Genomic DNA, 15,342 nt, shown 5'->3' with positions numbered 1-15,342 from the left:
GTAATTAGATCAGAACCGCTTAAGTTTTCATCAGTTCAACTGATTTCACTGATTGCCACTATGGGGAGTTCCACAACGCAGCCTGTGTTGAAGTAGTGAATGACTGACCGCAACTTCAGGATTTCCGGATTTAGATGCGCATGCACCAAATCCTGAAGTTATGGTCAGTTTCATCATGGTAATGATGCCGAATGCTGACAGTTCACCGTCATTACCACCACAAAATCTGGGCCATTCCCTTTCTGTAATTTTCTATGTCCATGTGAATAACTTTAGGAGAGACATTTCGATAAAACTCGTCCATTAGATGGTGCAAGAACTCCGCTGCAGCTTCTCTCAAAGCTGCTTGAAAAAAATCCCCAAATAATTCATCAGTATGTTCAAAGGAGATCTCACTACTAACATCCCTGAGCTACAGTGCAAAGTTGCAGACTAGTGGAGTTAGCAGATTGATGACAGTGTCATTCTGTTCAGCTAACTGCAAGCTAGTTTCTTGTTCATTCATCGCTAATGGATAGAAAAGCTAGCTTTGTCTCCAGCCAACTTTCTTAAGTATGATAGAAATTAACATGCACTTTGTTGTCTGACGATTATAAAAGTATTCTAGTCCCCAGCACCTCTGACACCTTGATAACATAAAAAAGGCATGAAAATAGGAATAAAAACCAGATAATTGGAAAACATATATTTGGAATATGGTTTCATGTTCAGATATTATATGTGGTCCAGAAGCTCTGTACAATGAAAGGGAAGCGATCTGATAGGTTGAATTTATCTGCTTGAATCAGGTACACATTTTGCTGCAGTTTACAGTAATATTTTACCTTCTCATTCTCCCACTTCTCATATTCTTGTTTATTTTGGACGTGGACATCAGTCTTTTCTTGGATCAGTTGGTTATTTTCATTCTTTAAATGCTAGAATTATTTAATAAAGTAACAGATTAATAAACTTCAATTTATTTTATAATGGACAAAATCTACTTTGGGGCAGAAAATCTTTTGGGGTGTAATCTGGCCAATTATGTAATGATTGCGCCTGCTGGTGACATCTACCGCCGGCCTGACTGGATAATGCAGGGTCACTGGGAGGTCACCTGTTTTACTTATTATCGGGGGGGGAGGTTCCCATGCCACATGGGGCTAAGCCCTCCTGCCCTGGGATACTGCTAAATGAAGCATTAGGTACCAATTCCAGGGAAATGTCAGCCACCCCCCATTCTGTAAGGCGGCCACATGTAAGTTTTCTGCAAAACAACTTATTGCAGTGTAATCTGTAAAATCCTATTTAGAAGGTGCAGACCAACCTTTTCGCAAACCTTTGTGTTGGACTTTCCATCCATTCACTTGCAGGGGTAGATCTTGACTTTGTGTGATAGTGCAAAACAGGTGATTTCAATGGAAATATAAATCGGGAGAGATGTAAAAAGACTGCCGATTTGCAGTTACCCATTTTACACTATTGCACAAAGTCAAAATTGTCCTCAAAGTTTTATTCCAAAGACATCGTGGAGAAGGGTAGTGGGCAGCATTTCATCATTTTAAAAAATTTGTTTGTGGGATGTGGGCAATGCTGGCAAGGCCAGCATTTATTGCCCATCCCTAATTGCCCTTGAGACGGTGGTGGTGAGCCACCGCCTTGAACTGCTGCAGTCTGTGTGGTGAAAGTACTCCCACATTGCTGTTAGGTAGGGAGTTCCAGGATTTTGACCCAGTGACAATGAAGGATCAGCGATATTCTTCTAAGTCAGGATGGTGTATGACTTGGAGGGGAACTTGGAGGTGGTGGTGTTCCCATGCGCCTGCTACCCTTGTCCTTCTAGGTGGAAGAGGTCGCAGGTTTGGGAGGTGCTGCCGAAGAAGCCTTGGCGAGCTGCTGCAGTGCATCTTGTAGATGGTACACACTGTAGCCACGGTACGCCGGTGGTGGAGGGAGTGGACTTTTAAGGTGGTGGATGGGGTGCCAATCAAGCAGGCTGCTTTGTCCTGGATGGTGTTGAGCTTCTTGAGTGTTGTTGTCACTGAATGGATTGTTATGAAGTGATAAACAAAATAGTTCTACACAAAAATGTCTACGATCAGGCTGACTGTTTCAGTGATTCTAAAGTACAGTAGCATGAAATAACTGAGAAACATTATAATATGGGATATCTCCTGCTATGGCATTCTGGACTTTGGAGCAAATTCAGTAAGGTATACTTCCGTTAAAGTTATAAGATAGAAAGCATAATACCATATGCATTAAGTGATTTAGGGGGAGAAATTCGGTATAGCCCCATTTGGGGCACTCTTTAAAAGTTGAAGAATTAGCTCCAGGTGCTAATCACGGTTGACTCCTGCGAAATTAATTGTTAGCACTCCAAGAGAGAAGTGGAGCACTAAATCAAGCGCTACGCTCCTATCTTAGGGCGCTAACCTCTGAGAGCGGGCGCTACCAGCAGAGCGGTAAAGAAGGTCATGCGCAGTCCAAACGGCACTCTTTAATCACACAGGCTGCTTCCATCTCTTAAAGGGAATGGCCAATCACACTGTATAACCTCATAGTCATCAGTGGTGTTTTTCAATACGACCTGGGTGACTGCCATTGCAGCCCCCATCACTTTCAGAAAGGTGTAAAAAAATTTGCGCAGGCAGCAGACTGGTGCAAGTAATAAATGGTGTGATCACTGAAAGCGCCTTTTTCACAATGTTCAAGCGACACAAAAGCATTCCCTTTAATTACCGCTCCTGCAGCGGACTTCTGAGTGCACGACGCATCCTCTTATTGGCGCTATTGGCACGAGGCGCTAAAGCAGGGGACGAAAGGTAATTTTGATCCGGGGCCGTTAATGGGGCGTTGCGCATGCATTGAAGTCACCATGAGAGAGGTGCTAGAGGCCTAGGCGCTAACAGTTAGTGCCAGCACTAATTCGCCACTGAAGGTCACGTGCAGCATTGGATTCACCGCGGCCGGGCGCTAACCTCTTAGCGCCCCTATTAGTGCCCCTGCCAGGTGCTAATGGGAGGCGCTAACCTACCAAATTTCGCAGCCATAAAGTCTACATTTGCACATTTCATCGAGATTCTACCTGGACCATCTCTTCCCAGTATTTGTTGTTCTTCTTTATGCGCTCTTGATATGCTTTTAGTGCTTCTTTAAAAATGTTCATCTTGTCACTATACTGTTTTTTCAAGATTTGCATGCACCGTTCCTGTGAGTCAAATAAAGCAAATTATTGAATTTATCAAACATTCAATTTTGAACCTTTATTTTTTAATTCAAATATGAAACCTTTGCTTTTACCAATAAACAATGACATTTTTCTTGCAATACATTTTTTGGGTTGCTGCAGGAATGGAAAATTCTGTAATCATCTTTACCAAAATCCATCGTGGGCAAAAGGTTCCATGAGTGAATCACATTGAATTACTGTATTAGTTGATTGGTTTAAAGCTTCAATAATACATAACTATTCTTTATATTAGATTAGAAAATGCCAGCAACTATAGGCCTATCAGTTTAACCTCGGCAGTGGGGAAGCTTTTAGAACCAATAATCAGGGATAAAATTAACAGTTACTTGGACAAGTGTGGATTAATTAAGGAAAGCCAGCACAGATTTGTTAAAGGCAAATCATGTTTAACCAATTGATCGAGTTTTTTGATGAGGTAACAGAGAGGGTTGATGAGAGCAATGTGGTTGACATGGTGTACATGGATTTCCAAAAGGCGTTCGACAAAGTGCCACATAATAGGCTTGCCAGCAAAGTTGAAGCCCAGGGAATAAAATGGACAGTGGCAGAATGGATACAGAATTGGCTTAGTGATAGGAAACAGAGAGTAGTGATAAACAGTTGTTTTTCGGACTGGAGGAAGGTATGCAGTGGTGTTCCTTGGGGTCAGTTCTAGGACCACTGCTTTTCTTGATATATATTAATGACTTGGATGTGGGTGTACAGAGCACAGTTTCAAAATTTGCAGATGATACAAAACTGTGAGGAAGATAGTGACAGACTTCAAGAGGACATAGACAGGCTGGTGGAATGGGCAGACACATGGCAGATGAAATTTAATGCAGAAAAATGCAAAGTGATACATTTTGGTAGAAAGAATGAGAAGAGGAAATATAAACTAAAGGGTACAATCCTAAAGGGAGTGCATGAACAGAGAGACCTAGGGGTATATGTGCACAAATCATCGAAGGTGGCAGGGCAGGTTGAGAAAGCAGTTAAAAAAGCTTGTGTGATCCTGGGCTTCATGAATAGAGGTATAGAGTACAAAAGCGTGGAAATTATGATGAACCTGTAAAAAACACTGGTTCGGCCTCAACTGGAGTATTGTGTCCAATTCTGGGCACCACACTTTAGGAAGGATGTGAATGCCTTAGAGAGGGTGCAGAAAAGATTTACGTGAATGATTCCAAGGATGAAGGACTTCAGTTATGTGGATAGACTGGAGAAGCTGGGGTTGTTCTCCTTAGAGCAGGGAAGATTGAGAGGAGATTTGATGGAGGTGTTCCAAATCATGAGGGGTCTGGACAGAGTAGATAGAGAGAAACTTCCCATTGGCAAAGGGGTCGAGAACCAGAGGACACAGATTTAAGGTGATTGGCAAAAGAACCAAAGGCGACATAAGAAAAAACTTTTTTACTCAGCGAGTGGTTAGGATCTGGAATGCACTGCCTGAAAGGGTGGTGGAGGCAGACTCAATCATAGCTTTCAAAAGGGAGTTGGGTAAGTACCTGAAAGAAAATAAATTGCAGGGCTACGGGGAAAAGGTGGGGGAGTGGGACTAGCTGAGGTGCTCTTGCAGTGAGCTGGCATGAGCTCGACGGGCCGAATGGCCTTCTTCTGTGCTGTAACCATTCTATGATTCTATGATTCTAGAAATATTGAAATATCTCCAATCATAAGAACATTAGCAATTCTACATTTTTGTACCTGATTTTCCTTTCCTGGTGTCTGTAAACTTTCTTCAGTTTCACAGATGAGTTTTTGATATTTATTCCTCATCTGATGCATATCTTCTACTACCTGAGATAGGCAAGTAACAATTAGTCAAATGTGTATGTGCCTCCTACTGCTTACACCACAAAAAGAGCACAGTAGATTCCACTTTGAATGAATGAGGAATTACTGACACTCCTTTTATATATTGAAAAAAATAATTCAAATGTTTGAATTCACTTTCTGTATCACTGAATGCAACAGCACTGCTGTTATAATGAAATTATTATTAATTGAACATAAAATACTTCAGAACTAATCTTTTACACTCACAGCATAGGATTCTAGCATACAAATAGCTAATATGTTTCTCTGTCAATTCTTCTCAGCTAAAACCCTCCTTCTGGAATACCTCCAGGTCCTGGTTATAATGTTTTCATGTCTCTGCAATGCTCCCACATCACAGTCTCCCAGTCAGCAGACTCCCACATACTGTGTCTCAAATGGTCGGGATCTGAGTTACCTGCTCATTCTTAACTGCCCACTCGCCCAGTTTCTGCTGGATGGGTAGGGTTAAAATCGACCAAGATACCACTTTTGGTACAGATTGACTAAAGTCTGGATGGAAAAGCACATGCAATTTTCTTAAATCATCAATCATTGTGACTTTGGAAGAGCTTCATTTTTTTTAAATTAACATCAGTCTTAAAAAATACCAGCATGCTACAGTGACATATTATCAAGTGCTCGAAGTAAAAGTAATACACGGTAAAGATGATTGCTGTTTTTCTTTTACCTTGGCAATATGAAACCTGGCGCATTCATACGGAATATAAGCCTTTGCATCAGACATGAGATTTTCAGAAGTTGCTTCATTCTTTCTATGAGTTTTCCTCCGTGGTGACAAGTAGTTAAAGACTTTGGTGTAAGTACAGAAAACAGGAAAAATATCAATAATAAGCAATATACCATCCATCCATCCCTCCATCACTCCATCCATAACACTTGTATCTGTGTAATAATAATGAGTATGTAATGTCGCTGATTGGTCCATGATAATCACGTGACACCATGGATGAAGTCAAATCATTGAAAAGATTTTTGGCCCTCTTGATAGTTCCATATTTTCTCTAAGTGGCCCAACACACTCTCAGACTACTACTACCCTGTTCACACTTCAAAGCCAAGATAAAATCATGCCCAGTATCTTTACTGATTTTAATTTGATTTATTTTTTAAATAAAGTAAGAAAGTTAAATTTTAAATGCAAACAATGCCTCTTTGATGGAAACTAGGCAGGCAGAGAGGAGAAAGGCTATAGGTTGAGGGTGAAAGGGCCTCTGATTTTTTTGCCACCTACTCTTGGGGAGAGCGGGTGAAAGTGGGGAGAAAGTGAATGGAGAGTTAAAGGTGAGATGATTGACAAGAGAACAAGGAGGAGGGCATGATGAAGGGGTTGAGTTGGTAGTTCAAAGGGGAAGAGTTAGAAGTAATAATTAGTGAGTGATTGGTAGGAAGGGTGGGAGTAGTAGAAAAGGGAAGGCGTAAGGGACAGTTGAGAGGGGAGGGTGAGGAGAAGAATGAGTGGTTGGGGCAGGAAATGGGAAGGGAGACATATTTTTTCCACAAGTCCTACACCAAATGGAACCTGCAATGACTAGTGGTTCCTGTCCTTTTCACACCATGCCCTACCATCCACCATCTCCCACCCAAAAGGAAACCAGAGAAAAAATACAAAGATAGTAGCAGAAGACAGAGAGAAAGCCAAAAGAAGAATTAGGGAGTGAAAAGCAGACGAGGAAGAGAAAAATAGAGACAGAAGCAGAAGAGAAGAGGCAGAGAGAGAAAGAACAACAGCAATAATGTGCATTTATATAGTGCCTTTGATGTAGAAAAATGTCTCAAAATGCTTCACAGAGGCTTAACAAATAATGAGTGTTATCAAGAAATGAAATATTAGGAGGGTTGACCTAAAGCCATTCAAAGAGATGGGTTTTATGGAGGGTCTTAAAGGAGGAGAGGGAGGTGGACTGGTGGAGGGATTTAGGGAAAATGGGGTTTAGGTGGCTGTAGGCGTGGTCACCAGTAGTGGGGCGAAGGGAGGGAGGGATGCACCATAGACTAAATCACAGAAACAGAGAGTTTGGAGGTTTGGGGTGCAGGTAGGTGCAGGGTTACAGGGATAGGGAAGGGTGAGGCTATGAAGGGATTTAAACAACACAAAGGAAAGAGAGAGAGGTAAGAGGAAGATACCATATTCTCCAATTTACTATGTACAACAACACGGGAGATCGACCAGCTGGCAGAAAAAGGAGGGGAAAAATTGTGATCTGATACTGCAGCCTATCTAAAATTCAGATGACTTAATCTAGGATAGTGTTCTATCCCATTATCAAAGTGGGTTGTTAATTACATTTTGTAAAGCATGTTAAACACCATCAATTTTTTCCCACTATATAGGGAATTCTTGGGAACCAACTGCATTTTTAAAGCAAGAAGCTGTAGAAAATAATTGGACATAAGATTCAAATGCACATTCTTAATAGTAAATAAATAATTTACATAGCCTGAATCATTTAGAGGGAAAGTGCTCGTATCAGCATTCCTGATGTTGACTGAAAGAAAGTCTGGACTGTGTCTAGCACGCTAAGTAGAAACCTGTCAGAACAAATAAAAGGAAGAGTTTGCACAGTGGCTACATTAGCAGATCAACTAGATAGTGGGTTATTTTTAAGTATAAAAAACATACGAGGGATTTATATAAGCAGCTGAAGAATAATTTAAAATACAGGAAACTTTGTGCTATCCGGCACCGACGGGACCGAGCTGTTGCCGTTCCCTCAAAACTACCGGACACACCAGCGTTAATGTTGAAGCATACGGAGCTTTTCATCTCCGTATCTGACAACAAACACTGTTGCTTAGCAACAGCTTCTAAACAGTTGGCCTGTACCTTGGAAGCGTCTCTGTAGCTTAGCAACAGCTTCAGAGAGACTTTGCAGAGCCTAACTGTTGAAAAAAAAGCCACGAGAAGAAAAAAAAGCCACGAGAAGAAAAAAAACCTAACAAAACGGCTCCTGATTTTTGCTGGTGGCTCGAGCTTGCCGGGCATTTAGCCTCGGGATAACACAAAGTTTCCTGTATGCAGGGAAAGAGCAGGAAGCTTGGATTTCAGCACATCTCTAACCTTTTCCAGTTCTGACAAAAGGTCATCGACCTGAAACGTTAACTCTGTTTCTCTCTCCACAGATGCTGCCTGCCCTGCTGTATATTTCCAGCATTTTCTATTTTCTATTTTTATCTCAGATTTCCAGCATCCGCAGTATTTTACTTTTGTATTAGTGTTTGATTCACTGCCACTTCTCTTCCAGGAATGCCCACCTTGAAGAAGTTCTGTTCTTCTCTTCGACGGGATTTCTGTTTGTCTCTCTAACTTTGTTCATCTTCATTGCTTTCTGTTTCCCTTCTTGTGTTTGATCAGCTATCTACCAAAACTCGCTTTCACAGCCACATTTCTTTCCTCAGCAACTGTCTCCAGCTCCGACTTATTCCACGTTGATTCCAACTGAAATTCCAACATTCATGTTTTGGATCCACCCATGATTACAGATATCTCCAGGATATTCACCGTTCCTTGAACCACTGCTCTCGCCGTATCCTGAGATCCACGCTCAACACCATCTGCAGCCACATGCATGCTCTTGACCTCTCTCTTCGGCAGCACCGACTCACTCTATCTCAAAGCTGTCCTCGTCCGCTGTTCCATTTCATCCTTCACCTCACCCTACGCTTTAACAAAAATCTTCTTTTCCTTTCAGGTGTCAAGGATCACAAGTTTCAAAAGCTCTTGGACACTAACGCCCCTCCGGAACCTTCTTCCCCTTCAGTTTCCTCTGACTCCATCTCCTCTTCCAATCTCACCCCCTGCCGTGTTTTCACTATCCCCTCTGACCTTCCCCTCTCTGACCCCGAACAATCAATCCTCAGCAAAGGACGCAGCTTCATCCCCTTATGCCGCCACCTCAATGAATTTCGAGCTCGGCACGACACTGAGCTCTTCTTCCTTCGCCTCCACGCCCACTTCTTTGGCCAAGAATCTCCTCCTGCACAACTGACCCTTGCTCCCGTCTTCAGAATTTTCATTCCACCTGGTCCTCTCTCCCTGGCCTCTTACCCTCTCTAGCTTTTTTCATTGGGAACTGCCAGCGTGACATCTGCCATCTCAATTTCTCTGCTCCCCTCACTCACTCCAACCTCCCTCCCTCTGAACTTGCAGCACTCCGTTCTCTCAGGTCCAACCCTAACAGGATCATTAAACCTGCTGACAAGGGTGGCGCTGTTGTTGTATGGCGAACCAACCTCTACCATCCGGAGGCTGAATGCCAACTCTCTAACACCTCCTCCTACCTCCCCCTGGATCTTGTCCCCACCACCAAACAGCAAGCCATCATTTGCAGACTGTCACTTACCTCATCTCCTCTGGAGATCTCCCTTTCATGGCCTCCGACCTCATAGTCCCCCAACTTCCCGTAGCCCCACTTCTACCTCCTTCCTAAGATCCACAAAGAGGACTGCCCTGATAGGCCTATTGTTTCAGCCTGTTCTTGCCCCACGGAATTGATTTCTTCCTATCTCGACTTTGTTTTTTCTCCTCTTATCCAATCTCTTCCTACCTGCATCCGCGACTCTTCCGACGCCCTCCACCACCTCAACAGATTCCAGTTTCCTGCCCCAGACTGTCTCCTTTTCACCATGGACCAATCCTCTACACCACCATCCCCCACCAGGACAGCCTGAGGGCTCTCCGCTTCTTTCTTGAATGGAGGCCCAACCAATCCCCACCCACCTACCACCACCCTCCTCCGCCTGGCTGAACTTGTTCTCACATTGAACGACTTCTTCTTTGGCTCAACTCACTTCCTCCAAGTAAAAGGTGTTGCTATGGGAGCCCGTACGGGTCCTAGCTATGCATGCCTTTTTATGGGATATGTGGAATTTTCTTTGTTCCAGTCCTACTCAGGTCCCCTCTCTCACCTCTTTTTCTGGTACATTGATGACTGTATCGGTGCTGTTTCCGGCTCATGTCCCAAACTGGAAAATTTAATCAACTTTGCTTCCAATTTCCACTCTACCCTTGCCTTCACATCCTAAACTGGCTGAGTGGCAGGAGGCAGAGGGTGATGGTCGAAGGTTGCTTTTGTGACTGGAAGCCTGTGTCCAGTGGGGTACCTCAGGGATCGGTGCTGGGTCCCTTGTTGTTTGTGATCTACATAAATGACTTGGATGAGAATGTAAAAGGTATGATCAGTAAGTTCGCAGATGACACGAAAATTGGTGGGGTGGTAAATTGCGAGGAGGAAAGCCTCAGGCTACAGGACGATATAAACGGGTTGGTCAGATGGGCGGAAAAGTGGCAAATGGAATTTAACCCTGAAAAGTGCGAGGTGATGCATTTTGGACGGACAAATAAGGTAAGGGAATACACAATGAGTGGTAGGAACCTAGGAAGTACAGAGGGTCAGAGGGACCTTGGTGTACATGTACATAGATCCCTGAAGGCAGCGGAACAGGTAGATAAGGTGGTTAAAAAGGCATATGGGATACTTGCCTTCATTAGCCGAGGCATGGAATATAAGAGCAGGGAGGTTATGATGGAGCTGTACAAAATGCTGGTGAGGCCACAGCTGGAGTACTGTGTGCAGTTCTGGTCGCCTCACTATAGGAAGGATGTGATTGCTTTGGAGAGGGTGCAGAGAAGATTCACCAGGATGTTACCTGGGATGGAGCGCCTCAGCTATGAAGAGAGGCTGGACAGGCTGGGGTTGTTTTCCTTGGAGCAAAGAAGGCTGAGGGGGGACCTGATTGAGGTGTACAAAATGATGAGGGGCATAGATAGGGTAGATAAAGAGGAACTTTTCCCCTTAGTAGGGGGGTCAATAACAAGGGGGCATAGATTCAGGGTAAGGGGCAGGAGATTTAGAGGGGATTTGAGGAGGAACTTTTTCACCCAGAGGGTGGTTGGAATGTGGAACTCAATGCCTGAAAGGGTGGTAGAGGCAGGAACCCTCAACATTCAAGAAGCATTTGGATGAGCACTTGAAATGCCATTGCATACAAGGCTATGGACCAAATGCTGGAAAATGGGATTAGACTGGACAGGGATGGATGGGCGGCGCGGACACGGTGGGCCGAAGGGCCTCTTTCTGTGCTGTAAAACTCTATGACTCTATGACTTCACATGGTCCATCTCCAACTCTTCTGCTCCTCGACTTCTCCTATCCATTTCTCGGGATAGGCTATCAACCAATATCCACTGTAAACCCACTGACTCACACAGCTACCTTGACTACACTTCCTCCCACCCCGCATCCTGTAAGAACTCTATTCCATCCTCCCAGTTTCTTGGTTTCCGTTGCATCTGATCCGATGATGCCACCTTCCATACCCGTGCTTCCGACCATACGCAGATTGGGTGACCACTTTGTGGAACACCTCCATTTACTCCTCAATGGTGACCCCGAGCTTTCGGTTGCCTGTCATTTTAATTCTCCAGACCATTCCCACTCTGTCCTCGGCTTTTTACACTGTTCCAATAAAACTCAACGTAAGCTTGAGGAACAGCACCTCATCTTTCTATTAGGCACTTTACAGCCTTCCAGACTCAACATTGAGTTCAGCAATTTCAAATCATAGCCATTGCCCCCATTTTTTCGGATGCCAGCTGTTGCTGACGATTCTGATACTCCCATTTTACACCTCCTCTAGACCCATTGGCCTAGAAATTGGGTTTTGGCTTAGCCAGGGCTTTAGCGCCGGAAGTTAGTGCCGGCGCTAAGTCCCCCTGCGCGCGCCAAAAATTCAGCAGGGCCGCGCCCAAACGGCTGCCGGCGCTACTGAAGGGTCTTTGCGGCGGTAAATCGGCGCTAACTGCCGTTTCGCGCCGCAATTCCGGCGCTGCGGCACCCGATGCGGTGCGGCAGGCTCGGGAAGTGCAGGCCTCCTCCTTCCGTTAAGGAGGAGCTGCCTGCACCCGGCCGCGGCCCGCGCAAATCTGTCTAAAAATGAGCCCGGCACCTCGGACAAGTGCCGGGCTTGCATCTGTTCCGGGGGGTGGGGGGGAGAAGTCCGGGGAGGGAGCTGCGGGCAGGCGGCCGGCGGGAAAGCGGCCGGCCGCCGCGGGGCCTTTAATGCGCCGGCGCAAACTCATGCAAGACTCTGTTGCCAGAGTCTTAGTTGCGGCTGCCACGGGCGAGGCGGCCGCAACTGAATTTCGGCGCTAGGGCCCGTCGGCATGGCAACCGGGACGCTGCGCACACCGATGACGTCATCGGTGCCGGCGCAGCGCTACCGGTGCAACGCCGATTTAGGGCCCCAGGGAATTTTTAAACTGGCCATAACTCTGGCGCTAGTCCCTCTAGCGCCTCAAAGGCGGCGCTAAGGCAACTGAATTTCTAGGCCAATGTTTCTTCACTTGTCCCATTACCATTTCCTTTCACCTTGCACCATCATCCCTTTTGTCATTTAATCTCTCCTGCCTTCCACCCTATCACAGACCTTCTCTTTTGTTCTTTCCTCCCCCTCCCCCCTTCTCTGCCTCTGTACTTGCTTATAACCTTTTACAAATCTAACCTTTTCCAGTTTTGACGAAGGGTCACAGACCTGAAACGTTAACTCTGTTTCTCTCTCCACAATTACTCCCTGACCTGCTGAGTATTTCCAGCATTTTCCGTTTTTATTTCAGATTTCCAGCATCTGCAGTGTTTTGCTTTTGGATTTCAGTAGATCGTTCCGACTGCAGGTTGAAGAATCAGCTCTATAGTGTTGCTTTATAGAGTTACAAGGTTATCTCCAACCAAGTACCCTTCTAATGAACTGATAAGTGTTAATGACTGCAAATCAACCTCTTTGGTACCGAAACTTAACTACTACAAGTATGGAGACTCATTCCTTTAGGTTTTGAATTTTTTGGGAAGACTTTAAAAATGTCAAATTTATTACTTGCTATCTCTTTTTTCTCTCTCTCTTACTCCAATATTTCATTCACCCTTTTTATTTTGCTTTCTGTACCTGATTTGACATTGCATTCGCCCTCCTTCTCAGTCCTTCCTGCGTTTATTTCCCAATCCGTAAATCTCATTGGTTAAGGCGATACCTGATGGTTGCCCTGTTCACTCAGGTCTCAGATGCCCTGTTTTCCTCGCTGCACCTTTATCAGCTTACGCTTTCAGCAACTTTGCGGGCAACATTTTTTTGAGCTGAAGTGTGCAGGAGCAGGTCCAACTAACGGCAGAAACCTTTAGATACCCTGCTCCAGCAAATTCTGGCCCTATATTTCAAGGTTCTTCAAACCTCCTTTATGAATGACAACTTAAGCACACTAAATTTAAAATGATACGTCACAATCATGTAATTTACTTAAGTACCTTCATTTGAAGCAGTGTCATTCCTTTCTCGCACAGTTAATTGTTTGAAGGGTGACATCTGTTTTATTCTTACACCAAGTCTCTTCATAAAGGATTCTTTAGGAGGGGTGACTTGTTTAACTAAAATAAAAACAAGTTTTTACAGAAGGTATTATTCATGATTGGTCTTTCAAAAAAATCTCTTCAAAAGTTTTATCATCAATAAAGTCTCAAACATTGGACTGCATTCTCCTCTTTTGGGGCAGAGTTCAGCAGGGTGGGACTTCCATCTGTGCCTCTGAAACCTCCTCTGGTCCTAAGTTAGCTCCCTAGATTGGTGGTCAATTCTGATGCACCTCTTGGCAGGACTTCCGCCACCAAGAAGGAACCCTCCCGCCCATTGCCAAGAGGAGACTCCCAACAGTGCTGCAGTGAGACCAAAGTTTTCAGCAGGTAAGTGCTGTTTGCAAAGTGAAGGAAGAGGAGGCCTCTAAAAGGCCTTTCCCCTCCATTTCCTGACCTCAGGGCTATTACCACCACCTCTCACTTAAGAATCTTCAACAATGCTGCCATTGATGCCATCAAGGTGTTAGGATCCAAAATCCAAGACACAATAATGATTGGCTTTAATTTGTTTGAAGTCAGACTCCAGAGAACCATGAGTGATGGATTCAAAAGTCTGCAAGTATAGGCATTTCTGGCACTCAGATAGAATCATCATAATGCAGCACACAGAAAGGGGGCAAAATTCGGCTCCTTTGCGCCTGCCGTTAGCGCCTCCGTCTGGTGGGGTCAAAAAAAGCACTTCCCGAGAAATTCGGCTGGGCGTTGCTGAGGCACAACCTGATAGCACCGCGCCCCACCCCGCCGGTAGCGCCCCGGGCTGCCGCACCTCTGGTGATGACGTCATCGCCATGGGCGCCGATCCCTTAGCGCTCCCACTTACTGCCCTGTGGCAGAAATTCGGCTGTGCCCCACGAGGCTGCCGCGGGCGATGTCAGCCCCAGCCTCACAGGTCGCGAACCGGGCCTACCTCCGCTCACGGGGTGGTAGTTAAAGGGGAGATGCGGCCGCGACCCGCGCCGTCATTTTATTTTTTTTGGCTGACCTCCAGGTCAGCCCTCTGTGGTGGGCTGTGGCATGGTCTTAGCCACCATCGCGCACCCCAGCACCGCGTCTGTGTGGATGAGGGCAAGGACTGCAGGGCGGATGAGCAATCTGACCACAGCACCGTGGTACAGAGAGCCATTCAAGTGGGGGAGTAAAAAGAAATGTTGTAGTGATAGGGAATAGTATAGTTAGGGGGATAGATACTGTTCTCTGCAGCCGAGAGCGTGAGTCCAGACGGCTTTGTTGCCCGGTGCCAGAGTTAAGGACATCTCCTCTGGGCTGAAGAGGAACTTGGAGTGGGAGGGGGAGGATCCAGTTATCATGGTCCATGTAGGTACCAATGACATAGGTAGGACAAAGAAAGAGGTTCTGCTGATACAGTATGAGCAGCTAGGGCCTAAATTAAAAAGCAGAACCACAAAGGTAATAATCTCTGGATTACTACCTGAGCCACGAGCATAGGGTAAATAAGAGCAGAGAAATGAATGAGTGGCTCAAAGACTGGTGTGGGGGAAATGGGTCTCGATTTGTGGGGCACTGGCACCAGTACTGGGATAAGAGGGAGCTGTTCCATTTGGACGGGCTTCACTTGAACCATGCTGGGGCTAGAGTCCTGGCAAATCGAATAACTAGGGCTGTAGAGAGGGCTTTAAACTAAATAGTTGGGGGGAGGGTCCAGGTGAGTGGGAATTTAAAAAGTCAATGAGAAATGAGAAAACAATAGAGCAGGATAGAGATGGGGGAAATAATAACCAGAGTGTGACAGGAAGGGACAGAATGTTTAAAAATAAGAGTGCAACAGAAAATGGGGCCAAAACAAGGAGAAATGGTAAAAAGACAAAGTTAAAAGCTCTATATCTGAATGCACGCAGCATTCGTAACAAGATACTTGAGTTGATGGCACAA

At 45.1% G+C, this 15,342-nt stretch overlaps 1 protein-coding gene across 1 annotated transcript in view; it reads right to left on the bottom strand.

Annotated features, from left to right (window-relative positions):
- The window catches only part of kifl (kinesin family-like), a 205,785-nt gene that overhangs the window by 148,706 nt on the left and 41,737 nt on the right, over nucleotides 1-15,342 (bottom strand). The window contains exons 3-7 of the mRNA XM_085962276.1: nucleotides 13,348-13,467; nucleotides 5,721-5,842; nucleotides 4,919-5,011; nucleotides 3,068-3,190; nucleotides 825-917 (exon numbers count right to left, since the gene is read on the bottom strand). Coding sequence (XP_085818402.1) covers nucleotides 825-917; nucleotides 3,068-3,190; nucleotides 4,919-5,011; nucleotides 5,721-5,842; nucleotides 13,348-13,467 — 551 coding nt within the window. The remainder of the gene's footprint in view (nucleotides 1-824; nucleotides 918-3,067; nucleotides 3,191-4,918; nucleotides 5,012-5,720; nucleotides 5,843-13,347; nucleotides 13,468-15,342) is intronic.

This window comes from Somniosus microcephalus, chromosome 1, assembly GCF_052327205.1.
Source record: "Somniosus microcephalus isolate GS21.2 chromosome 1, FLI_Smic_1.0, whole genome shotgun sequence".
NCBI classification, from domain to species: domain Eukaryota; kingdom Metazoa; phylum Chordata; class Chondrichthyes; order Squaliformes; family Somniosidae; genus Somniosus; species Somniosus microcephalus.
This window is presented reverse-complemented; position numbering and strand designations above follow the sequence as displayed.